The 26,920-nt window shown below is 43.2% G+C and overlaps 1 protein-coding gene and 1 long non-coding RNA gene across 10 annotated transcripts in view; one reads left to right on the top strand and one right to left on the bottom strand.

Annotated features, from left to right (window-relative positions):
* Positions 1-534, top strand: part of LOC138844083 (uncharacterized) — a 31,890-nt gene extending 31,356 nt beyond the window's left edge. For both annotated transcript variants that reach the window (XR_016236684.1, XR_016236683.1), the window contains one exon: positions 402-534. This is a non-coding gene — a long non-coding RNA (uncharacterized LOC138844083). The remainder of the gene's footprint in view (positions 1-401) is intronic.
* The window catches only part of PRUNE2 (prune homolog 2 with BCH domain), a 318,783-nt gene that overhangs the window by 46,765 nt on the left and 245,098 nt on the right, over positions 1-26,920 (bottom strand). For all 8 annotated transcript variants that reach the window (XR_011379488.2, XM_017341931.4, XM_051858830.3 and 5 more), the window contains exon 10: positions 5,748-5,827. Coding sequence is in view for 7 of the 8 variants with exons in the window: in XM_017341931.4 (XP_017197420.2) it covers positions 5,748-5,827 (80 nt within the window). In the remaining variant the exon portion in view is untranslated. The remainder of the gene's footprint in view (positions 1-5,747; positions 5,828-26,920) is intronic.

Genomic DNA, 26,920 nt, shown 5'->3' with positions numbered 1-26,920 from the left:
AATGGAGTTGGGAAGCCATGAAAGAACTAGGACTTGTGCACATTATCAGGCTTCAGTCTGAGAATGCAAACTTTTGAACTGAGCATGGAAATGTAAACTGTTGAACTAGGCCAAGTCTGCAAAAGACATTAATACTGTTTACTTAATATTGCAGCTGCAATTGTCACAAATGACAAATGAACTTGTTACCTAGGGCTAGCCTTAGCAATCAATCATGTATCGCCTAGTGATGCACAGAACAACTTTTCTGCCAGCCTTCTTCCTTTTCATGTAATGATTTCCTTTATCCTCAGCTTCTCCTTCCCTTTAAAAGCCCTGTACAGGGGCCAGTGCTGTGGTGTAGCAGGTAAAGCTACATATGGGCGCCGGTTCGAATCCTGGCTGCTCTACTTCTGATACAGCCCTCCACTGTGGCCTGGGAAAGCAGTAGAAGATGGCCCAAGTCCTTCGGCCCTTGCATCCACTTGGGAGACCTGGAAGAAGCTCCTGGCTCCTGGCTCCTGGCTTTGGATTGGTGCAGCTCCAGCTTTTGTGGCCATCTGGGGAATGAATCAGCGGATGGAAGACCTCTCTCTCTCTGCCTCTGCCTCTTTGTAACTCTGCCTTTCAAATAAATAAATAAATAAATAAATCTTTTAAAAAAATTCTCATTCCACCACACTGTACAACCTGAGATTCTTCAGAGCACTCATTCAGAGCTATCTGAATCTGTTTTCCCAAATTAAAATTCCTAAGACCTCAAAAATAAATATTATTCCTTCTTGGGGAGTGAACTGTATAGCTTCAGATTATTGCATTTTACTGTGCAAATAGTTCAATCCTTTGCAAATTTTGTCTGTTTCCCAGCATATTCAGTATGCATATTGTTTTCAGTCCTCAAGGTTAATGGAATGCACTAATGGAATCATAAACTTCTATTTGCAAAATTAATAGAAATCTTCAATTTTCCCTAATCTAAGGCTCTGCCTTTGGTGTCACTTAGACCCACTTTCCCAGGCAGAAGCAAGCTGCAACCCTTTAGAATAGTTACTGGTATGTCTATGAGACTAGCTGAAGGACTATATGAATATGCTATGATAAGAAGCAACCTTCCTACTTATTGTCAGGAGCTAAGGAAGGCCCTCAAAGCTAATTCACAATTTGCAGAGCAATCTTTCCACAGCATTCTCCCGAGATATGAAGTAACAACAACACACAATCATAGCCTGGTGATCGTGTGTGTTGAAGTGCCACTTTCATAAAGGCGCCTTCCACGTTTGTTAACTAAGTTGTGTATTGCTAAACTAAAAGTAATTAACTCATGGACTTAGGTTTCTCAATTAAAGAAAGCTACCCTACATGAATGATCTGTGAGAACACTGGCTATATATATATATATATATATATATATATATATCACTCCCAGGAAGTAAGACCTGGGAGATATGTACATATGATAGGTATAATATATATGGTATATATAATATTTTTCTTTCTTTATATATTGCAACATTCTGAAAACTTTGATTCTAATTTTTCTTCAAAGGGCTCAGTCATTTACTAACTTTGAGAACAAATCCAATTGTTGAATTTGTGGCCATTACCCACAGCCAACTCTCCTGGACTTTCCTAGTGGATACCCTATTATAAGAGAATTTCTGGAGAACACTAAGAAGCTATATATTGTTGGAAGAAACCATTCTTCTGTTTTACAGTTTTCTGAAATTACTAGCTGAGATCTCTTTAACTGGCCCATAATCAAATTCTCAATCATCTTGGACATAGTCTTTTATTTTCATTTGATGATCCCAGAAGATCATCATTAAAAAGGGCAGAACAAACACCCAAGGATGATTTTCTCCATCTGTTAGGAAGAACTATCACCCAGTTATAGAATGGAGACATATGGCTTGCCTCTGGTTATAGACAATTAAGTTCCAAGATCTCCTTATATTAGAAGCAACATTTTAATACTAAATAGATCAATAAAACAATATATAAGGCCGGCGCCGCGGCTCACTAGGCTAATCCTCCGCCTTGCGGCGCCGGCACACCGGGTTCTAGTCCCGGTTGGGGCGCCGGATTCTGTCCCGGTTGCCCCTCTTCCAGGCCAGCCCTCTGCTGTGGCCCGGGAGTGCAGTGGAGGATGGCCCAGGTGCTTGGGCCCTGCACCCCATGGGAGACCAGGAAAAGCACCTGGCTCCTGGCTCCTGCCATCGGATCAGCGCGGTGCGCCGGCCGCAGCGCGCCGGCCGCGGCGGCCATTGGAGGGTGAACCAACGGCAAAGGAAGACCTTTCTCTCTGTCTCTCTCTCTCACTGTCCACTCTGCCTGTCAAAAAAAAATTAAAAAAAAATAAAAAAAATTTTAAAAAAATAAAACAATATATAAACAATATATAAGTACTATAAATACTAAATAGATCAATAAAACAATATATAAACAATAAAACAATATATATCATCAAGTCTTGTTCCTCTATAATAACCTTAAAAGCCTGTTTGCGGATTGGGTGTTTGGTTTGGCAGTTAAGATGACTGCAACCCATATTAGTGTGCCTAGGTTTGAATTTTGACTCCACTCTTGATTCCAGCTTCCTCCTAATGCACACTTTGTGAGGCAGCAGGTGATGGCTCAAGTACTTGGATCCATTATGATGTTATTTATGTTCCTTGGTATTCTTACTGTTGCTTGTACTTTGTATAATGTTTTATTATGATGTATAACTCATTGTTTAATTAATTTTCCTACCAGAATAATGATTGTACATCAGCTGGAAGTAGTTGATCATCCTTATTGGAAAAACTCCAGTGAAAAGTACTGCTGTATTGCCTAAGCCCTGCTCTCTGACTACCTCCTTGTTTCTGAAATGTGGCCTCAATCTCTGTATCTATAGTCACTTCTTCCCATTCTTTATGAGCTATGACTTCCTGGGAATGAGCCTTTCCAATTCTGAAGTACCAGACTTATATAAAATAGATGCATGATCCAAAGATCGATCATTGATGCTTCTTGACCATGACCAAAATAGAGAAATGTGAACTCCAAGAGAAAATCATGACAAAAGACAACATTTACAAGCATTTCAAGATGGAGTTAAGAAGTCATTGAGGGAGGGACCAAGATTTACGGACATATCCAGCTGCTACCTGGGAACGTGAACATTTGAGTTCTATAAACTTTTGAACTGGGCCCAGTCTGCAAAATCATTAACTTCTTTTAATAACTATCTCAGCTGCAAGTATCACAAATGACAAATGAACTTTTCACCTAGAGATAGTTCTAGCAATCAATCATGCATAGTCTAGTTGCTATGGTTTGGATGTTGTTTGTCCTCTCAAAGGTTCATGTATTGGGAGCTTGGTCCCAGGTGGTGATTTGGGGAACTTTCTTTTTTTTTTTTTTTTAAGATTTATTTATTTTTGAAAGTCAGAGAAAGAAGGAGAGACAGAGATCTTCCATCCTCTGGTTTACTCCAAAGATGGCAATAAGGGCCAGCCCTGGAACGAGGCCAAAGTCAGGAGCCAGGAGCTTCTTAGAGTCTCCCACATGGGTGGCAGGAACCCAAGTACTTGGTCCATCCTCCACTGCTTTCCCAGGCCATTATCAGGAAGCTGGATCTGAAGTTGTGCAGCTGGGACTCGAACCGGTGCCCACATGGGATTATGGCATTACAGTCAGCACCTTTACCTACTACACCATAGTGCTGGCCCTGATATTGAGAACTTTTAAGAGGTGTGGCATAGTTGGAAGTCATCTGAAGGGGCATCCAAGTAGACTTTGTCAGAATTGAATTGAATTATAGGATACCCAGTTGGTGTCCCCTGCCAAATTTTCTGGTGTATGAGAAAAATTCCCTACACATCACAGAAGTGTACTGTGTGAGAGAAGAGTAGGAGAAAAGAGTGTGCTCTCTTCACCTACAAACATAAATGACAGAATTTTTTGGCACACAGTTTTTCTCTTTTTTAAAATGTTTTCTTTTTTATTTTAAAGACTTTTTATTTATTTATTTGATAGGTAGAGTTACAGACAGTGAGAGAGAGAGAGAGAAAGGTCTTCCTTCCATTGGTTCACTCCCCAAATGGCCATCACGGCTAGTGCTGCACTGATCCAAAGCCAGGAGCCGGCGCCTCCTCCCAGTCTCCCATGCGGGTGCAGGGCCCAAGCACTTGGGCCATCCTCCACTGCCCTCCCGGCCCACAGCAGAGAGCTGGACTGGAAGAGGAGCAACCGGGACTAGAACCTGGTGCCCATATGGGATGCCGGCGCTGCAGGCAGAGGATTAGCAAGTGAGCCACAGCGCCAGGAATGGCACACAGTTTTTCAAAAGTCATCTGTTATACCCTTCAACTCTGGTATTCTAACTCTGGCTATGTCCTAAGGGATCTAGCACTGTTCTTTTATCGTTAAGATTCTCCTTTTCTGGAGAGACCATATCCAAAATTGTTTCCATATAATATTTTTACATATTACTTGAAAATAACTTTCAACTGAACAATAAGTTTGAAAAAAAAAAACCACTGGATTTCTATATCATAGGAATTCTTAGAGTAATGATGTCCAAAAGAACTTTCTGTGAAGACTGAAATGTTCTATATATGGCTATTAAGCATTTGAAATGAAATTAAATAATTCAATTTTAAAATTTTAATTAACTTAAATAGCCACATGTGACTAGCTACTACCACATAGGATAACTACAGCCTTAGTGCCTTTATTCTCAGAAGTTCTCTGTGAATCTTGAAGATAGGAGAGACATAAAGTCATCAAGTTTACTTGGCCACAGAACATGTAAAAATAAGTATGTCACATGATTAATTATTAAACTATGCACCTTAAATAGTAGGACAGAAAGCAAGTTTAATTACCTCCCTTCTCCCTAGCCTAGACCCATCAGTCTAGGCTAGGGAGATGGCCCAGGAGCTTGGCCTGACCCTAAGTTGGTGCAGAGCAAAGGAATGAGTCTAATACAAAATGAGAGTCATGTAAATTGCAACAGAGAATTTAATATTTCTTTTTGTGTGTGCCTTGTATTTAAACCCTTATAGTGGGGGCCAGCATTGTGGCACAGTGGGTTAAGCCACTGCTTGCAATACCACCATTCCATACTGGAGTGCTTGCTCAAGTATCAATTAGTCTGCTTCCAATCCAGATTCCTGCTAATGCACCTGGGAAGGTAGCGGATGATGGAAATCAGATGGAGTTCTGGGCTCCTGGCTTCAGCTTGGCCCCAAATGGCTGTTGTAGCCATTTGGGGAGTGAACCAGTTGATGGAAGATCTCTCTGTATCTCTCTCTGTTTCTCCTATTTCTGTGAGTCTGCCTTTCAAATAAATAAATCTTAAAAATAAATAAATATACCTTTATAGTATAAGGTTGTTTTGGTTTGTTTTTTTCACAGTTAGGAGAGTGATCATTCCACTTTTAAACATTCTCACAATCATGTGTAAATTTGATCGTTAGATTTAGGTCATTAGTCAAAATTAGGTATTATGACATAGAATAGCTAGTTATCAAAGGCACTAAAAACATTGCCAGATAACCTTGCAGCCCAGGAGATAAAATGTGGTACACATAAGTGACTATAAATTCTAGTTAACTCCAACATTAACAACTTGAGCCTAACATCTCTGACACCTGTGAGTTCCCCTTCTCTTTTATCACTGAAATCCCAAATTGGATACCCAGGAGATGTTCCCTGCACTGAACAACGACAGTGTTGGGGTATGAATGCCAGGGAAGGAAGCAAACACATGCTCTTCTCACCAGGCCTCATGTCTGCGGCGTTGGGACTCAGCATTCCCGCTTCAAAGGGGCTGTCCATTCCTACATCCTCTGACAGAAGTCTGAAAAAGAGCAGACAAAGAGTAAAATCTTTGTGAGATACTGTTTTCTGTGAAAAGGAAATTCAGATCGGTGCTATGGCTCACTAGGCTAATCCTCCACCTGCGGTGCAGGCACCCCGGGTTCTAGTCCCAGTTGGGGCGCTGGGTACTAGTCCCAGTTACTCCTCTTCCAGTCTAGCTCTCTGCTGTGGCCTGGGAGTGCAGTGGAGGATGGCCGAAGTGCTTGGTCCCTGCACCTGCATGGGAGACCAGGAGGAAGCACCCGGCTCCTGGCTTCAGATCGGTGCGCAGCGCCGGCCCGTGGCAACCATTAGGGGAGTGAACCAACGGAAGGAAGACCTTTCTCTCTCTCTCTCACTGTCTATAACTCTCTGTCTCTCTCTCTCACTAACTCTGCCTGTCAAAAATAAATAAATAGGAAATTCAGAGGTTCTAGGATAACGTTATCAGCTCACATGATATAAGCCAAGAAGTCCAGGCATCGTCACCCCCGACAGTGGGATCCTGAAATGCCAATTATTTTAAATTAAAGGAACATTCAGCAAATGCTGAAACAGGCTTTCTTCTGGTATCTTCTTGTCTGCCTAAGTCTGTATGCCGAGGAAGAAGATGCCTTCCCTGAGTTTTTATTAACTCAGTTCTATCACAAGAAGAAAGACTGGGTCAACGCAACTGGGCACACTTTCGACACATCCCATTGTTTTCTATTTTGATCCCAAAGAGAATCATTTACAAATCATTGTGTGTTCTGTGGGCCAAAGGGACTTTGTCCTTAAGTCCCATTTCTGTTTTCCAAACCCACTGATTGTACCTAAAGATCATTTGCTGTTTTCCTGACATTCCTTTGTTCTCCCCACAGAAACAGGGGTATTTAAGTTTCTGATACTGAGTTACTGAGTATTCACACTCATGTGATATTTGCCTGTGCTGTGATTCATTCCTTTCGCTCATTGATAAATTTGTATGCCTTTTTGTCCTATTCAACCCTGGTCAGTTTATTCCAGAGAAACTTCAGAAGGTGGAGGGGAAGTTGTCCTTTGCCCGTAAACAAGTACATGTAGTGGTCCCGACTTAGAATAAAGCCTTTTTACGGTGACTATGAGTAAGAACCATGAACATCAATATCATGGACATCATGTACACCAGGGAGGCAGGGATTCAACTACCTGAGCCATCATCTGCTGCCTCCCTGGTTGCACATCAGTAGGAAATTGAAATTGGCAAAGGAGCCAGGACGCCAACCTGGGCACTCCAATATGAGATACAGGCTTCCCAAGCAGCATCTTAATTGACCCAAGAATAGTAACACTGTCACATCTTCCATTTGTAGGAAGGAAGTAGCCAAACAGAGTAGCTGGTGATTAAGGAGAACAGCAATTGTATGATCAGCAGTGGAAGTACCTCAAGGTCCGTTATCACTCCAGTGGGAATAAGGCAGTTTGACCTTCCTCCTCGGTAGCCACTACTGTGAAGTTCCCGGTGCACAGCATGGAGCTAACAAAGTCGAGGGAGCTGTGGGCACAAGTCTGATTCTACCATGGATGAACCAGCTGCATGTCTCCACCTAGAGGAGCTGTCAGAGCTGTGCCATGGTTTCTTTGCTGGCTGGTGTGGTAACACTACTGTTCTTCACCAGTATTTCTGGGTGTGTGGTAATCTCACACCTCCCAGCTCCCTTGGAAATGAGTGTGGCCACGTGACTTGCTTTGGCTGATGAAAAGGGTGGAAGTGGCAGATGTGCCCCCTGGGCAGAGAACTCAAGAGCAAGCATAGCAGGCCCACGTCTTCTGCCCACCTTGATGGATGGTTATTGGGTAAAGCTCATTGGCGGGGGTGGGGGCGGGGTAAGCAAGAACAGAATTTTATTGTGTTTTCCCCTGAGATAGAGTGGTAATTTATTACTACATCTTCATCTATCTAGCCCACTCTGACTGTACCTCTAATATTGACTCTTTTAAGGGAGTATCTGACTCACACTAGGCTCAAACTTTCAGTTCTTAATTTGAATAACCTATTTTCATGTCTCAACCTAGACTCTTATTGATGTACACAGATTCTTCTCTGGGTTGCTAAAGCATGAAAGAACGTTGTAGCAAATGGGGAGCGAAGCTGAGGGGGTTGGCACTCTGGTGTAGCAGGTTAAGCCTCCACCTGTGGCACCAGCATCCATATGGGCACCAGTCTGAGTCCCAGCTGCTTCACTTCTGATCCAGCACCCAGCGGAAGATGGCCTAAGTGCTTGGACCCCTGCACCAGCTCCGTGGAAGACCCAGAAGAAGCTCCTGGGTCCTGACTTCGGACTGGTCCAACTCCAGCCATTACAGCCATTTGAGGAGTGAACCAATGTATGGAAGACCTTTCTGTCTCTCTGCCTCTCAAGAAAATAAATAAATAATAAATCTGTAAAAAGATAAATACATTCAATGCTCTTAAGAAGTCCACAAGCAAGGTGACAGGGAGCGGGAGAGGGGAGGGTTATGGGTGGGAGGGAAGTTATGGGGGGGGGACGCCATTGTAATCCATAAGCTGTACTTTGGAAATTTATATTCATTAAATAAAAGTTAAAAAAAAGAAGTCCACAAGCTTGGGTATTAATACATCACCTTGATACCAGTGTTGTGGTGTACCAGGTTTAGGTTAAACCACCACTTACGATGCCAGTGTCCCATAGTGGAGTACCAATTTCAGTCCTGCTTACTCCAGTTCTGATCTAGCTTCCTGCAATGTGCCTGAGGAGGCAGTGGATGATCTCCAAAGTATTTGAGCCCCTACCATCCATGTGGGAGATCCAGATCAAGTTTCTGGCTCCTAGCTTCAGCCTGGCCCAGCCCTGGCTGTTGTGGGCATTTGGGGAGTGACCCAGCAGATAGAAAATCGCTCTCTCTCTCTCTCTCTGACCCTCCAATCTATCCACATTTTGAATAAATAAATCTTTAAAACAAAACAAAAATACATGACCTTTATGATTTTTGTCATAACCATCACTTTTCAGTTTATTAATTTTTTTCTTTAAATCCATGTAAGTTATTTTAAAATAATTTAATCTCTAATGTATATAGAAACTGAATTCACTCAACTGAAATGAATGTCACAAAAGTTAAACAGAAAAAATAAAACAATGCCATTGAATTCAAGATAGAGATCCCTGGGCTATCACCCTGAGGCTTTCTCTCTTTGCTGAAAGGGAGATATAAGGAAGAATTATGTCTAGCAATGTGTCACGATGTGTATTGTCATAAACGCAAGAAATGCTGTATGAAAGAGAATACCCAGGAAGTAATTACAGAAGGTCCCCTATTTACTATAGTTAGCTTCAATAATTTTTCAACTTTATGGTGGTGCTAAAGCAGTACAATTCAGTAGAATCATACCCCAAATTTTGAAATTTGATCTTCTCTTGGGCCAGGGATATGCAGTCTGTTAGTGTCTCCTGATACTGGCTGGCCACAGGGAGCTGCAACTGCCAGTCAGTTCCACTATCACGAGGGGAACCAATTGGTACTCCACAGTGTGCTGTGTTGCTAAACTAGGCCATTCGATAGTTCAGGTGTGTTCAGTGCATTTTCAACTTACATTTGCAAATTTCGATGGGTTTATTTAAACATACCCTACAGTAAGTCAAGCAGCATTTGTAATACATTTCCAAGCTTGAAAGGGACCAGGGGAAATCCCAGAAGCTAGAAATGACATGTCAGCAGAGAAAGATGATGAAAAGGGTGCCCACGGGGTTTCTGGAATGACCGCAGGCATTACAGTCCCACAGCAGGAGTGACCTCCAGTACTAGAAGAGAGGCTCAGACCCAAACTTCTAAATAAGGCTGTGGGCCCTAAACAACTGCCCCTTGATGAGAAGGGAATGAGAAAAAGAACTATTTTCTGGCCTTGGAAAACACAGTCTTCCTGGTAGGCAATAAAAAGCAACCTAAAAGAATTGGAGACACTCAGTAGTGTGCCAAGTACCTGAATGATTCAGGAGATCCAAATAAGAAATTAAAATTGGGGGGCTGGTGCTGTGGTGCAGTGAGTTAGCACCCTGGCCTGAAGCACCGGCATCCCATATGGGCACCGGTTCTAGTCCTGGCTGCTCCTCTTCCCATCCAGCTCTCTGTTATGTCCTGGGAAAGCAGTGGAAGATGGCCCAAGTCCTTGGGCCCCTGCACCCATGTAGGAGACCTGAAAGAAGCTCCTGGTTCCTGGCTTCCGATAGGCACAGCTCCGGCCATTGGGGCCAATTGGGAAGTGAACCATCGGATGGAAGATCTCTCTCTCTGCCTCTCCTCTTTCTGTGTAACTCTGACTTTCAAATAAATAAATAAATCTTTAAAAAAATAAATAAAATTGGGGCCAATATTGTGGAGCAGCAGTTTAGTATCATCAGCATCCCATAATAGTGCTGGTTCAAGTCCCCACTGCTTCACTTCCAACCCAGCTCCCTGTTGATGTGCCTTGGAAAGCAGCAAAAGATGGTCCAATTACTTGGGGCCCTACCACCCACCTGGGAGACTTGGATGGAATTCCAGGCTCTTTGCCCCGCCCTGGTTGTTATGTGGCCATTTGGGGAGTAAGCCAGAGGATGGATGATCTTTCTTTCTCTGTCTCTCACTCTCTCTCTCTTTCAAATAAATAAATTTTAAAAAAAGAAAAAGAAAATAAATTAAACTAGAACCACTGAAGACCCAAGACTTTATGGTTCCATAAGAATAAAACATGGGGTTAGGAATTTGACACAGCAGTTAAATCATTGCTTGGGATACCTGTACCCCATATCAGAGGGCCTGGTTCTGGTTCCAGCTACTCTGCTTCTGATTCAGCTTCCTACCTATGCACATCCTGGGAGGCAGCAGGTGAAGGCACAAGTACTTGAGTCCCTTCCCACATGGGAGGCCTGGATGGAGTTCTAGGCTTCTGGCTTCAGCCTAGACTAACCCTGATTGTTGTGGGTATTTGGAGAGTGAACCAACAGATGGAAAATCTCTCTCTCTCACTCCCACTCTCCCTCCGCGCCCTTCCCCCTTCTCTCTATCTCTCTATATTTCTCTTTCTGTTTTTCTATTTTTCTGCCATTCAGGGAAAATGAAAATAAATAAAAATTCAAAAGTTAAAGAAAAATTAAAGAATAAAATATGAAGCCATTTGATAGTACTTAATTTACTTTTACAACCTAAGATTCATTAGAGATCCACTTAGGAGCAAGAAAAAACACTCTGAAAATGAGCTTATACACACACATACACACACACACACACACACACAGAGACCATATAAACTGGAGGGGAAAAACACTGAGATTGCTGGGAGACCCAGTAAAATGAAAAATTAACAATAAGCTTACTAAAAAAGTCAATGTGAAAGACACTATAATGAGTAAAGAATAAATTTTAAAACTCTGTTGTCTTAAACCACCAAGATTTGGTGTTATTTGTCACAGCAGGAGATGTCACATAAGCCGTGAGTAGCCATCTACCTAAGAAAGAAACACCTGGGGCCAATGCTGTGGTGCAGTGGGTTAAAGCCCCAGCCTGCAACACAACCATCCCATGTGGACCCCAGTTCAAGTCCCAGCTGCTCCACTTCCAATCCAGCTCCCTGCTAATTTGCCTGGGAGAGTAGTGGAGGCTGGCTCAAGTGCTTGGGCCCCTGCACCCGCACGGGAGACCTGGAAGAAGCTCCTGGCTCCTGGCTTCAGATAGCCTCAGCTCCAGTCGTTGCATCCATCTGGGGAGCGAACCAGAGAAAGGAAGATCTCTCTCTCTCTTTCTCTGCCTCTGTCTCTCTCTGTAACTGTCTTTCAAATAAATAAAATCTTTAAAAAAATGAAAGAAAGAAAGAAAGAAAGAAAGACGTAAAACATAAAGATGAAGAAATGTTGGCAATAAAGTGATATAAAAAGATATAAAAAAACAGATTTAACGTAGAAGAAGCATTAAGACTTACAAGAGTTATTATTCAGTGACAAAATGAAATTCGCAGAACATATAATAATAACTCAGAGCCAACATGCTTTTAATAACATAGCCACAAAATATGTAAAATAAAAATTGACTATGAAATTAGGGCAACATGAGTTTCACGGGGGAAATGTTCAATATACTTCTCAAGAATTTATAAATTAATTTGGAAAGAAATATATAACAATGTGGAATATCTGGAGAATGAAATTTTAAAGCTTGAAATAATGACAGGCCTGCAATTAATTAATAAAAATACATTTTTTGCAAACTCGTGAAAACTGACCAAACAGGATGTTTGATAAAATACCAAAAGTCACTGTCACATGTACTATACTCTCCAACTTCAGGGTCATTCATCCAGAAGTCTTTCATGAAAAGGCACTTGTGAGTTAAGTGTCTGAGCAATAGAGTCCTACCCATCAAAGCTTGTGAAAGCCACTGAAGAATTCCTACAGGCAAATAAATAGCCTTAAATTCAGATATTAGAAAGTAAGATGGGCAGAAGTAACTAAGGGTTCAACTCAACTCAAGAAGTTAGAAAAAAATCCAGTTCTCATGTGATTGGATGCTATTTATACCAAGTCTGTGTACTGCTCTAATGATCATGAATACCAGCACATGGAGAGCAGGCATGTAAACTAACTTCACCACTCTGAGAATGACTCCCACATGGATTAATGGAGTTTGTATTTCTAGTACTCTTCCTTCTTAATAAATAAAGCTAATGGGGGCCGGTGCTGTGGCCCAGTGGACTAAGCTTCTACGTGCAGTGCCCGCATCCCATTTGGGCACTGGTTCAAGTCTGGCTGCCCCTCTTCCAATCCAGCTCTCTGCTATGGCCTGAGAAAGCAGTAGAAGATGACCCAAGTGCCTGGGCCCCTGCACCCACATGGGAGACCCAGAAGAAGCTCGTAGCTCCTGGCTCCTGCTTCCTGGCTTAGGATAAGCTCAGTTCTGGCTATTGCCGCCATTTGGGGAGTGAACCAGCAGGTGGAAGACCTTTCTCTCTGTTTCTCATTGTCTCTGTCTATAACTCTACCTCTTAAATAAATAAATAAAATCTTTAAAAAATAAAAATAAAAAAGAAAGCTAATGGCAATGGCATGGCCACCCTGATGCCAAGGAGACAGAGAAAGGCAACAAATGCAAAATTTTTAGACATAATTAAGCATACCCTCTTGCCTTTAGGACAGGTATGGAATTAAAGGATGTATTTTATATTCCTGTGGTATATCTGTACCTGGAGGGATCTGGTTGCTATTGTAGAATTAGCCTTGCCTGAGACCACGTTCTTTTTAATAGGAAATGAGCAGTGGGCCATGAGCTGGCAAGCACACACACAGACAGCATCTTTAGATGGTAATGTTTCCTGACAGGCATGTACATCGGCTGCAGGGGCAGCCATTTTGAGGAATAACCATTCTTATAAGATCTGCCACGAAAAAATACACCTCCATGAGAAATAGGTTAACAGATCAAGACAGGGAGTTAATTGTTCTTTACAAAAATACCTGATGGTTACGCTGATAAATTCTAGGAAAATGATTATGTAAAAGTAATTTCCTTTATGTCAGAGTTTTTTGATTTCTCCTGACTTCCTTCTAGGCAAGTAAGATATGCTGGAGTGATAAAGTTGCTTTCTCTAGAAATGGAAGCCAAAACGAAAAAGAGAAAAACAATCAAAACCTTTCAGGAGGTGCTTGTCTTCCTTTAAGTCCCCAAATTAGCCCAGTGGTTGGACGATTGCCATCTCAGGATTCTTGTCTGATAAAGGAGGTTGTAGATTCAATTTAGGAGTGCAAGCCATTCTGTGAACCCGAGAGTACTTATCAAATTACTCAGAGTAGCACGGAAAACTGAAGCTGCACATGGTTTCTCACTCAGCTTAATCAAACCGATAGCAACAAGAGGTCCCACAACAGGAAGCTGGGGTCAAGCCCATGACAGCAAGCTCTTGGCAACGTTTCACCACCCAGAACAGACAAGCAATCCTAGCCAGGCAGGAAGATGAGTCCTGGGAGCCAGCTGGCTGGGAGAAAATGATGGAGGGAAGTGAGAACAGGAAAAGAGGAGAGCAGCAAACAACAGGAAGATAAGTGGTAAACCCTCACCCAGATATCACCATCTCTAGGGATTTGCAAAGCCTCACAAAACGAAGCCGAAGGCTCTCAGGTTCTCAGAGGAGAGGGACACAGTGCAGTCTCCTTACACAGGCGCAGATTCCAAGTCTGCAGCTAACAAAAAAATTCACTTGTAGCCCAAATGATGCTCAAATAATGGATTGAATTATCCTCTGACCGTAGCGTGAATAGCTTTGGTATAGAATTCTTCATGATAAGTCTTGTAAAACCCTAAAATTTGACAGCAGGACAGGAACAGAGGGAAAGCCTAAATTTTTATCATTCAAAGCATTGTGCTTTTCAGAGAATAATTAAATCCTTGGTTGTGAATGGTGGGGATGGGGCAGAGGGTTGCACATAATGAATTCTGCCTCTTGCCTGCAGAATGTATGCCACCCCCTTTTTGTAAATGTTTTGTTTCTTTATTTTTTTTTATTTATTTGAAAGATTTCCATCCACGGGTTCACACTCCAAATGCCCATAACAGCCAGGGCTGGACCAAGCCAAAGGAGATGGTAACTCAGTCCGGGTCTCTCATGTGGCTGGCACGGATCCAAGTATTTGAGCCATCATGTGCTACCTCCCAGGATGTGCATTAGCAGGAAGCTGGGGCTTCAATCCAGGCACTCCATGATGGGATGCAGGCGTCTTAACTGCTGCACCAAACACTCAACTCTCCCATCCTCTTTTAATATTTTTTCTATAACCTGAATATATTTTGATACACTTTTGTTGTTATAAGATTAAATTAGATGGCATAATCTCACACCAAGGAGGGGCACATACTTCTTTGAGATGCAAATTTACAGTTCACAACTAGGATTACTCACAGGCATTTCAAACTCAATATGTACAAAACTGAATTCAACATTTCCCCCAACACAGATGAGCTACATCCTACATTCTCTATTATGGGCTTATTTACTTATTTTCTTTTTATTTGAAAGGCAGAGAGAGCCAGACAGAGACAGAGATAAAGCTAGGAGGAGAGAGAGATCTCCCTGCCACTGGTTCACTACCCAAATATCTGCAACAGTGGGCCAGGAGACTGAACTCAATCTGAGTTTACCACGTGGGTGGCAGGGACCCAAATACTTGAGCCATTACCTGCTGTCTACCAGGGTGTATGTTGTCAGGAAGCTGGAATCAGAAGTGGAACTTGGACTCTAATCCAGGCACCTTGATATGGGACATGGACATCCCAAATGGCACTTTAACTGCTATGCCAAATGCCCACTCCTCAATGATGCTTTTTTAAAAATGTCGGCAAATTCCCTGACATAACCTTCAAAAGTGGAGTCTAATTCTCTCTCCCTTGAGGATGGACTGCATTTGACTTGCTTCTAGAAGACAGCAAAGTAGAATTGATGGCATTAAGACTGGATCCTAACAGGCCTGGGACACCCCCCCTTGCTCTCTCTTGGTTCACTCAGTGTGGGGGAAGCCAGCTGCTATGTTGTAAGCAGGCCCATGGAAAAGCCCTGTGGAAAGGAACTGAGGCTTCCTGTGAAAATCCAGGAAGGAATTAAGGCCTTTTACCAACAACCACGTGAGGGAACACTCTTGGAAGCAGATACTCCAGCCTGAATCAAACCTTCAAACAACTGCCGCCCTGGCTGATGTCTTGCTGGCAATCAAATAAGCGACCCCAGCCAGAACCACCAGGCTAATTCACCTAGTTACACCACTGCTAATCCATTCTTGACTCGCTGACATTCAAAAACCCCGAGCTAACAAACGTTCATTGTTTTCAGATATGAAATCATGAGAGAGCAGATTACACAGCAGGAGCTAGCTAATACACTCCCCCTTCAGTGAACATCTCCACCGATCACCTGGGCTTCGAAGCCCCAAGCCAACATTCATCTTACGTTCTTCTCTTTTCCTCATCCAGTTGCCCATCCACTCCTTTAAATTCGTCTCTGTCTCCTCTGCATGCACACAGCCCATTTTTCCTTTGCAGAAACCTCTTGACCTTTCCTCTTGGTCTCATTTCACATCCCACTTCCTCCAAATCATGGACTGAATATCCTAAATCTCCAGCTGCATGGGTTTCTCGCTGAGATCTTTTCCATGTTGCCACTGACTCAAGAAGAGCTGGCCCCCAGCTCCCAGCTGAGCTTCCCCTCCACCCCCCTCTCCCCTCCTTAGCCCTGCTAATCTTGCCCATCCTCTACACTCAGCTTGGACAGCTCAGTTCCTGGATTTCACTCCAACTCCCAGAACCAAGTCAGGTTCCACGGCCCCTTTTGCTCAGGTTGCATGGACATTCCTCACGTTCTTGTGATCTCCTATTTGAAACTTGTCTGTCCCATTTTCCCCACTCCCAACCCCTCCACACCTATGCACTGAAAAGTGTGTGGCCCTCCCAGAATAGCAGCTAGCTTCCCACTCCAAGTGACAAGTGAGAGTAAGAAGGACACCATAGGCCTCTTAGGGCGAAGTTTTAGGAAACACAGTCCATCTTGTCTACCTGACTCTGTCCTGTAAGTGACTAAGTTCAGCCCACACAAAGGGGAGGAGACTTAGACTCCACATTCAGGAGGGAGTGAACAGTTCCCCATGTGAGCAACAGGACCCACTGAGTCTCATCATGGGCTCCTGTCACCCTGGCGAGCCCCAGGCCCTAGCTCTGCACCACATGAAGGGTCTCCTTTGTGAAGACCCCTGAGCAGAGGCCTCTCTGCCCAGCCCTCCAACCTGAGAGATAAACTCCCAGGATTTCTCCTCCCTAACGCACAAGGCCTTGGTCACACTGCTTTCGCTTGTTATCTTTGCCCTAAGTCGTTCAAGAGCACAGAATCACCCAAATGTCCCAGACAATCTGGCACCAGAAATATCAACCACAGGAGCGCACAGAGATACTGCTGCTCAAGCAGATATATTTGCTCCCCAGAGGGCAGGGTAGCAGAATCAAGTTTTTGACTCCTCCGGAACTGGTGTCAGAAGAGCTTTTCTATAAAGAATCAGGTACTAAACATGTTGGGCTCTATGGGGCTGCCAGTCGCTGCCTCAACTCAGCTTTGTACCTGTAGCCTGGAAGCACCTACAGACAATACGCAAATGAATGGGTACAGCTGCACTCAAGAAAACCTTTATGAATAAAAATAGATACCACCAGGGGTGGGATGTAGTTTGTCAACCCTGCTCTAGAGTAAAACAACTCGAATGATGTTTCATTTTTTTTTCAAAATCAGGTATATTTTAAAAAATGGTAGGCCGGCGCCGCGGCTCACTAGGCTAATCCTCCGCCTTGTGGCGCCGGCAAACCGGGTTCTAGTACCGGTCGGGGCGCCGGATTCTGTCCCGGTTGCCCCTCTTCCAGGCCAGCTCTCTGCTGTGGCCAGGGAGTGCAGTGGAGGATGGCCCAAGTGCTTGGGCCTTGCACCCCATGGGAGACCAGGAGAAGCACCTGGCTCCTGCCATCGGATCAGCGCAGTGCACCGGCCGCAGCGCGCCGGCCGCAGCGGCCATTGGAGGGTGAACCAATGGCAAAGGAAGAACTTTCTCTCTGTCTCTCTCTCTCACTGTCCACTCTGCCTGTCAAAAAAAAAAAAAAAAAGAATATATATTACAGAATGCTTACAGATGTCCACCAAGATATATGCAAAAAAGGTGTTTCCTGTTAAGAAAAAGCTGAGGGTCTAGCTTTGTGGCATGGTGGTTTCAGCCACAGAATATGACGTCATCATCGCATATCAGATGCTGCTTGAGTCCCAGCTGCTCTCCTGAGCCAGCTCCCTGTTAACGGACCTGGGAAAGCAATGAACGACGACTCCAGTGCTGGAGCCCCTCCATCCCTGTGGGAGATCCCCACGGAGTTTCAGCTTCCTGACTTCAGCTGTTGTGGCTGCCTGGGGAGTGGACCAGGGGATGAAACACTGCTCTCTCTGTCTCTCCTTCTCTCTCTGTCACTCTACCTTTCAAATAAATTTAATTTTTTTTTAAAAAAGCTGAGTTTCTTTTGAGGAGTCTGAATTTGGTGGTGAAACATGAAATAGTTTAAAATTTCTCTAAACAGTGCTTTCCTGGGTCATGTTATCCAGTTCCTTTCAGTTATTATAATCCAGTTCAGGTTGAAAGTGATCAATTTCTCATGGTAAATTTCTGTCTCATTCTCTCTCCCTTCTATGACGGCCAAAGTTGTGCTTCTGGGATGGTAGGATAGGGAGGCCTCTTCCATTTCTCCCTTCCCCCCAGCACCCAGATCCGGGAGGAGTTGAGGCCCACAGAGAGGCCCCGACTGTTCTCTAACCCCTCTTCTCAGTCTGCACTTTAGGGGCTCCCGCCTTGGTTCCTTCTTTGAGTTCTCTGAAGGCCTCTCTCCTGCCCAGTTCCCTGGTTGAGAAGACCTGTGTTCTCCATGTCTTGAAGATAGCTGTCTTCCTTCTCCATCTTCACACAGCCATCCCTTTGTGTGCATGTGTCCTAATCTTGTCTTAGAAGGACAACAGTCACATTGAATTAAGGTCCTGACTTCATTTCAACTTCACTGCCTTTTACAGGCTCTGTCTGCAAATATAGACAGTCCCCAACTCACAATGGTTTCAGTTTAGATTTCTTTTTTTACTTTACGATGGTGCAAAAGCAATACATGTTTCGTAGAAACTGTACTTAGAATTTTGAGTACTGATATTTTCCCATTCTAGTGTTATACAGTGTGATCCTCTCTTGTGATGTGGGTGACAGCAGTGAACACAGCCTCCAGTCAGCCTCAAGGTGACAAGGGGAAACAGCTGACTCTGCTGGTGCTGTGTTGCGAGGCTATGACAGTTGGAAGGCTGGAGATTCTGTACATGTTTCAGTTATGCTATTAGCAATTTACAATGGGTTCTCAGGATGGAATCCCACAGACGTGAAAGAGGATCTGAAACAGATAAACTTGAATAGGGGGACACAGCTATCCCGTAATAGGTAAGGCACTACAAAATGGCTCAAATTGCCCAAAGTATCACTGCACCCATAGGACATCTATACCTGTAGCATCCCATATGGGTGCCAGTTCATGTACCAGTGGCACCACTTCTAATCCAGCTCGCTGCTAATGGTCTGGGAAAAGCAGTGGGATATGCCCAAAGAACCCCTGTCACTCAGGTAGGAGATCCAGATGAAGTTCCCCGCTTCAGCCTGGCCCAGCCCTGGCCATTGCAACCATCTAGGTAATGAACCAGTGTATGAAAAATCTCTCTGTGTGTGCCTCTCCCTTTGACTCTGTAACTCTTTCAAATAAATAAATAAATCTAAAAAAATTTAAAACTGTTCATTTGGGCAAAATTGAGTTAGTGTTAGAAAAAAAGAAACGCTTAGCAAGTCAAAAATTCAGTAGTTTCAGCAGCAGCGACATCAAGCCCACTTCCACATTCTCAGGGCTCTTGATGTCTGTCAAAATGAAGTGTAGGAAGCAGTAGGAGGAGCCAAGCACATGAGCTGAAATGAGAGCAGCAGCACCAAGAGAGTCCGAGGAGCCTGGCTCGGATCAGCCGTGCTGGCTACGGTGCTGCTGCCCTCTCTGGCCACGCGCTTGCCACATTTGCTCCTCTTCACAAGGCTTTTCTCCAAGGCTAATCTGTGCCAGCGTTGGGGACATTAACATAAACAAGGCACAGGCACTACCTGCTTTTCACAGCAGCTGCTGTAAATAGCCTTGCTGATTCATCTTGTACAGAAGGTTGTTTTAAATTGATCTGATTCTATCCCAGTTTTGCAGATTATTTCTCAATATCTGCACTACACCTTTTAATAGTTTCTCTCTTTTTAAAGATTTTAAAATGTATTTGAAAGGCAGAGAGAGAGAGAATCTCCCATCTGCTGATTCACTCCCAAATGCTCCTAATAAACAGAGGTAGGCCAGGCCAAAGCCAGGTGCCTAGAACTCCATCCAAGTCTCCCAAGTGGGTGACAAGGACTCAAGGTCTCTTTTTCAATAACCTACCATCAAGTCATTGGTTTATTTAACTATTTCGTTGTTTCTTTTGCAAGATTTTCTGGTTCTTTTTCCACTTTTGAAATTTTTTTTCTTTGTCATTATTAGCTCATGAAATTTTGTTATTTTCTGTATGGTCTCCTTGCCTGAAATTTAAAAACTCTCTGATTCCAAGTCTTTATAATTTTAAGATGAGCACTCTCCTTTGGCTTTCTTTAAGGCAATCATTTCTCTTCCTATTTTCTGTTTCCATCCAATGGGCAGCTCTGAAAGGTCAGGTGCTACTGTCATCATACCATACCCCGAGCACTGCCTGGCAACTCACACGCCAGGAACACTTGCTGAAGAAATGCAAGATCCATGCACCGCGTTTGGCCCTTCTGGTAATATCATCCCACATTTATCTTACGGATTCCCTTCCTGATGGGTCAGTTGTTCCTTGCTTTCCTTTAGCATTTAGGTACTATGTCTTTTCATTCCCACACAGTCACTGTCCATCACTAAAAACTTGAGTCACTTTTTTTTTTTTTTGACAGGCAGAGTTAGACAGAGAGAGAGACAGAGACAGAGAGAAAGGTCTTCCTTCCGTTGGTTCACCCCCCAAATGGGTGCTATCGGCACACAGCGCCGATCCGGAGCCAGGAGCCAGGTGCTTCTCCTGATCTCCCAGGTGGTTGCAGGGCCCAAGCACTCGGGCCACAGCAGAGAGCTGGACAGGAAGAGGAGCAACCAGGACAGAATCCAGTGCCCCAACCAGGACTAGAACCCGGAGTGCCGCCACTGCAGGCGGAGGATTAGCCTAGTGAGCCGCAGCCCCAGCCAAGTCACTTCTTAAAACCCAGTGATTTCCTGGAGAGAGCCAGGAAGTAGGTCTCGGACAAGATATAGACAGATTCCTAGGAGCTACAGATGCACTCAACTCCCCCTGAGCTCAGGCCTGGGACTGATGGGGGAGATGTATCCATCCTGGAGTCCCAGGAGACACAGAAGCAGGATGGTCCTAGGTTTAAGACAGGGCTTCTGAAAGCCTGTTCTCAGAGGACCAGCTCCACAGTTCTGTACAAAAGGTCTCTGCTGAGTAAATCTAGGAAACACCACACATTATATTCTCTTCTGGGACTTTATAATGCCAGGAAACTGTGGTAGCCTGAGATATCGTAGCAAAAAATCCAATCTATTTGACAAAGGAATTGCTTGGATTTTGTTTTTTTGCTTTCTTTTGAGTAATACGCTAATGCAGAATACAATTTGGGAAGCACAACTGTGAGGCATAACCTAGTGAGTTGCAGGGGCCTCTTTGGAAACCTTGGACCGTGTCTAACAAAAACCTACCAAGTGCAGCCCGAATGACTCTGCGGTATTTTCATTTCTTTCAGAGAACGTGCAGGCCAGCAGCTGAAGCCTCAGGACTCTGCCATCAGACTGCCTGCCCTGGAATCTTGCTTCTGACTTTGTTAAATGTATGACTTTAGGAATTTTCAGAATTTCTTGTGCCTCAGTTTTCTCATTTGTAAAATGGAGAAAGTCATAATACCTACTTAGAAGATTGGAAGGATTAAATTATTTGATTTAGTTAGGGACAGAGAACACTGCCTGATGCATTGTAACTATGCTGTATAAGGATTAGACATTGCTTTTATTATTATCTCAGTACTTTGTTATAAATTAAAATAGAAAGTGGTTTGCAAAAGCGAGTGCTCTGAGTTCCAGTGGCACTTTTTTGAAGAAATACAAAGAAATAGAAAAATTCTTTCTAAAATCATGTAGAATTTAAAGGGACCTCAAATAGCCGATCTTAAAGAACCACAGGTTTCACAACTCTTGATTTCAAAGCTTATTACAAAGCCAAAGGAATCAAAACAGTGTAGTACTGGCATAAAGACATATTTTTCAAACATCAATTTTAAAAAATCACTTAAAACTTGACAGACATGTACTCAATGAAATAGAGAGCCCAGAAATAAACCCATGCATAGCATATGCGGTCAAGCGATCTTTGACAAGACTGCCAACATGATTCAGTGGGGAAGTGACAGTCTCTTCAAAAAGTGGTATTGGGAAAATGGAATATCTATATGCAAAAGAATAAAATTGGATCCCCACATCTAATACCACATAAAAATTATCTCAAAATGGATTAAACACCACAATAAGATTGAAATTATAAAACTCCTACAAGAAAACATAGGAGAAAATCTCCATGACATTGGATTTGGAGATAATTTCTTGGATATAGTGGCAAAAGCATACCAACTTCTTGCTAATGCAGACCCTGGGAAGCCCTGGTGATAATTCAAATAGTTAGCTTTCTGCCATCCACATGGGAGATCTGAATTGAGTTTCCTCTGGGCTCCCTGCCTTGGTTCCTCAACCTTTGTGGGCATTTGGGGAGTAAACCAACAGATGGGAGAACTTGCTATCTCTGACACTCTGACTCTTAAAAAAGAAAAAAAGAATAGTGAAAGGCAAACCATGGCAGGCAAGAAAATATTTGAAAATAATTTATCTGATAATGAATTAATATCCAGAACATATCATGAACTCCTAGAACCCAACAACAACAAAACAACCCTATTTTAAAGTGAGCAAAAGCCTTATATAGATATTTCTCCAAAGATCATTTACAAGTGGTCAATGAACATTTGAAAAATGCCAGACATCACTAATTATTAGGGAAATGCAAATGAAAAATACAGTGAGATACCATTTCACACTCATGGTGAGGCCTTTTATCAAAAACACCAAGAAAACAACAAATGCTGATGAAAATGTAGACAAATTAGAACCTTTGTGCACCATTGGTGGGAATGTCAAATGATGCAATTACCATGCAAAACACTGTGGCAGTTGTCACCAAATAAGAAATAGAATTACTATATAATCTAGCCATCCCACTTCTGGATATGTACCCAAAAGAACAGAAAGTAGGATCTCAAAGAGATATTTGTGCCCTCATATTCATGGCATCATTAGTTACAATCACAACAGCCAATACAGATGAGTGACCCAAGCGTTCATTGATGGATGAATGGATAAAGAAAAAAATGGCAAATATATAAAATGGAGTATTATTCAGATTTCAAAAGGAAATAAATCCTGTCATAGGTTGCAACATGGATGGAATTTGAAGACATTATGCTACATAACATGAACCAGTCCCAAGAAAATCATAATGCTGTAAGATATCATCTATCTTTTTTTTTTTTTTTTTTTTTTTTTGACAGGCAGAGTGGACAGGGAGAAAGACAGACAGAGAGAAAGGTCTTCCTTTGCCGTTGGTTCACCCTCCAATGGCCGCCGCGGCCGGCGCACCACGCTGATCCGATGGCAGGAGCCAGGTACTTCTCCTGGTCTCCCATGGGGTGCAGGGCCCAAGCACTTGGGCCATCCTCCACTGCACTCCCTGGCCACGGCAGAGAGCTGGCCTGGAAGAGGGGCAACCGGGACAGAATCCGGCGCCCCGATCGGGACTAGAACCTGGTGTGCTGGCGCCGCAGGCGGAGGATTAGCCTAGTGAGCCTTGGCGCCGGCATATCATCTATCTTAAGTAACTAAAGTAAGTCAAATTCATAGAAACAGAAAGCAGAATGGAGGTTTCCAGGAGCTGGGAAAAGGGAGAACAGGGGAAGTGTTGTTTAATGAATACAGAGTTTTAGTTTTGCAAGATGAAAAGGTTCCGGAGAACCACTGCACAACAATGTGAATATATTTCATTCAATACACACTTAACAGTGATTACAGTGGTGACTTTTATGTTGTTTCTCACCATAGAAACAAATATTTTTATAAGCTCGTAAACCACCTTCAGATAACAAGCTGCTAGCTGCAGCCTCACAGAGAGATGAGGGTTTGGAGGTCTGTGAAAAACCTTTTTGTGTGTGTCTGCCCAGGTGCACTTGACCTTGATTCCCTGAGACAGCTTTGCTTCTACCACAGCTTTAGGTGAGGCAGCATGCTTGCACCTGGACCACCAGAAAGGTGCCCTTCACCTGTCAACATGAGAAGGTATGTTTTGTCAGCTTGCAGATAACAGTTTTCTAGAATATCACATAAAACACATACACAAAAATCTCCTAGATTTATGCTCAAAATTCCTTTCAGAGAATTCTTATCAGCAAGAGGCTTGGAAAAAAAAAAACCCACTAAATTAAAACTAATCTAGAAAAGGTGGATCTTTATAAGTGATATTGTCACCTTGAAAATTTAAAGGAAGTATAAATAGTGTATTTTAAAGATGAACTGATATTTTAATACATAAAACATTCTGGGACACTCTCAGAGTCATGGGAAGTGGCAAAGGCAGAGGATGTGAGAAAATGAAATGTCTCTGCAGAAGCCAGAATTAACAGGAGACAATGACAGTGCTGAAAATTTTGGAGAGGAATGTGATTGTAGTCTTGCTTTCAGAAGAAGCCCCTCTGGATATCAGCATTGTGTTGTAGCAGGTAAAACTGCCACCAGCAAAGTTGGCAACCCATATGGGCAAGGATTCAAGTCCCAGCTGCTCCACTTCCAATCTAGCTCCCGGCTAATAAGCCCAGGAAAGCAGGGCAAGATGGCGAAGTACTTGGGCCCTTGCCACCCTTGTGGGAGACCCAGAGGAAGATCCTAGCTCCTGGGTTTGGCCTGCCCCAGCTCAGACCATTTCGGTTATTTGGGGAATGAACTAGTGAACGAAAGCTCACTCTCTCTCTCCCCACACACACACACTCTCTGCCTCACTGTGTGTCTTTCTGTAGCTCTGCCTTTCGAATAAAATAAATATTAAAAAAAAAAAGAACCCCTCCAAAGTAAGAGTGATTTGGACTTTTAAAGGACATTTATTTTCTAAGAACTCTTACAGAAAAGATTTGTTGCTTGTTTATATTTTATAAGTTTGTATAAAACTTATAAAATGGAATGATTTTACATACATGTAGGTAGATGTGTGAATTTGAAAGTCTAGATATGATTTAGAATTGTATACAAATGTAAGTCACAGTCATCTCCCCTTATCTGAGGAAGGTTCCAACGCTCCCAGTGGGCACCTGTCATCAGAGAGTACTGAACTCTCCAGAGGATGTTTTCCCCTGTACATCCATCCATACGCAAGTTTAATGGCATTCCACCTTAACTGAGCATTATCACACACTGGGCCAGCAACTTTTGCACTTTGAGGTGTGAGAACAAAACTAGCACAAATTTCATCTTCCTTCTTCACAGTTTCACAGATGGAAGATTCATTCTTATTGCAGATCTTAGCAGTCACTGTGTTGTTGTTTTCTTTCCTCATTAAGTGGAGCACTTTCACCTTCCCATGTACAGGAAGTACTTCATGGTGACTTTGTTATAATAGAAATGCTTTTTTGTGCTTTGGGGCCATTATTAAGTAAAATAAGGGCTATTTAAACACAAGACTGCACTACTGAGAGTCTGATCACTGAGGTGGCTGTTAAGTGACTACTGAGTTATACAGTGTAGAAACACTGGATGAAGGGATAATTTATATTCAAGGCACAATGGAGCAGGACAGTGTGCAATGTCATCATATTGCTCAAAACAGTATACAATTAAAAATGTATTGTTTATTTCTGCAATTTACTATTTATATTTTTTGACAGCAGTTGATTGTTAGTAGCTGGAATAGCAGAAAACAAAACCATGGATAAAGGGGACTACTGCACAAAAGAAAGTAGGAAGGGAAACAAGAAGAAGAAAAGGTTCCTGGTGTTACCACTACAGATGATCATCACTGACATTTTCAGTGTATTTGGACGTGGTAGTTTCTAGCATTCTCCTACTCCGACCCTTTCCTCTTCGGATAACAGCACCTGAATTTTCCTCTAGGGAATCATTTCTCCATCACAATGAGTACACTTTGAAGGTTGGGGCTAACTCCTTCTCTCCTCACAGATGGCCACATGACTCATGCCTGACCAATCAACACAGTCTCAGACCCCTGCCATAGTGATTGGTTCCAGGAATAAACATGTGACTCAAGTTGGGCCAATGAGTTTCAACTTAGTTGAACCATATGGGAAAAAGAAACCCGTTCTGTGGAGGTGCCAGTTGAAGGTAAAGCAAACCTGAAGGATGTGTAGAAAGAAGCCCAACATATTGAGAAACAGAGGTAAGGGTGGAGAAGAAAAGATGGTAAACACCGACGCATGATTTGAGCTTCCTTATGTACCTCTGCCCAGAACCAGGTTAGTTCCTGATTTTTCATGATATGAGCCAATTGATGTGCTTTTTTAGTGCAAGTCAAGATAAGTTTGGTTTTTGTCACCAGCCACCCAAAATGACCTGATACAACAGCTTGGAGAAAATATGTATATCCAGAATGTATTTCTTCTTTCTTTCCCATTCATTCAATAAATATCTACTGGATGTGTGTGTGTGTGTGTGTGTGTACATATATATACACAACATATATATATGTTGATTTCCTGACTTCTGGTATTTCAAAATGAGAATGTACTTGGAGGTAAGGTTCATGGCCGAGGGAGTTAAGTTAAAGTGATGTCATTAGGGTGAGCTATAACCGCATATGAAGGATGCCCTTGTAAGAAGAGAAACTTGGACACACACACATACAGAGGAAAGATCATAGGAAGACATGGGGAGAGGACAGCCAACCCCAGGCCAAGGAGAGAGGCCTTAGAACAAAGCCACTCTGCTGTCAGCTTGATCCCAGATGTCAGCCTCAGAACGGGGAGAACTCACATTTCTACTGCCTAAGCCACCTGCTCTGTAGTACTTTGTTATGGCTGCCCTAGAAAACCAGCGCAGTGTTTGACCTTCTCCAGCGAGCCCAGTTTTCAGGAGAGTCCTTTAAGCAGCGAGGGGCATGTAAGTCCTTCCATTCATCCTTTCTACTAGAAAGCCTTTCCGCAAATATCTGACAGACCGGCCGGCACTGCGGTTCACTAGGCTAATCCTCCGCTTTGCGGTGCCGGCACACCGGGTTCTAGTCCCGGTCGGGGGCGCTGGATTCTGTCCCGGTTGCCCCTCTTCCAGGCCAGCTCTCTGCTGTGGCCAGGGAAGTGCAGTGGAGGATGGTCCAAGTGCTTGGGCCCTGCACCCCATGGGAGACCAGGAGAAACACCTGGCTCCTGCCTTT

Source organism: Oryctolagus cuniculus, chromosome 1 (genome assembly GCF_051225735.1).
Source record: "Oryctolagus cuniculus isolate XC-2025 breed Fujian yellow rabbit chromosome 1, ASM5122573v1, whole genome shotgun sequence".
Lineage (NCBI taxonomy): Eukaryota > Metazoa > Chordata > Mammalia > Lagomorpha > Leporidae > Oryctolagus > Oryctolagus cuniculus.
Note: the sequence above shows the minus strand (reverse complement) of the source record. Positions and strands in the feature narration are given on the sequence as shown.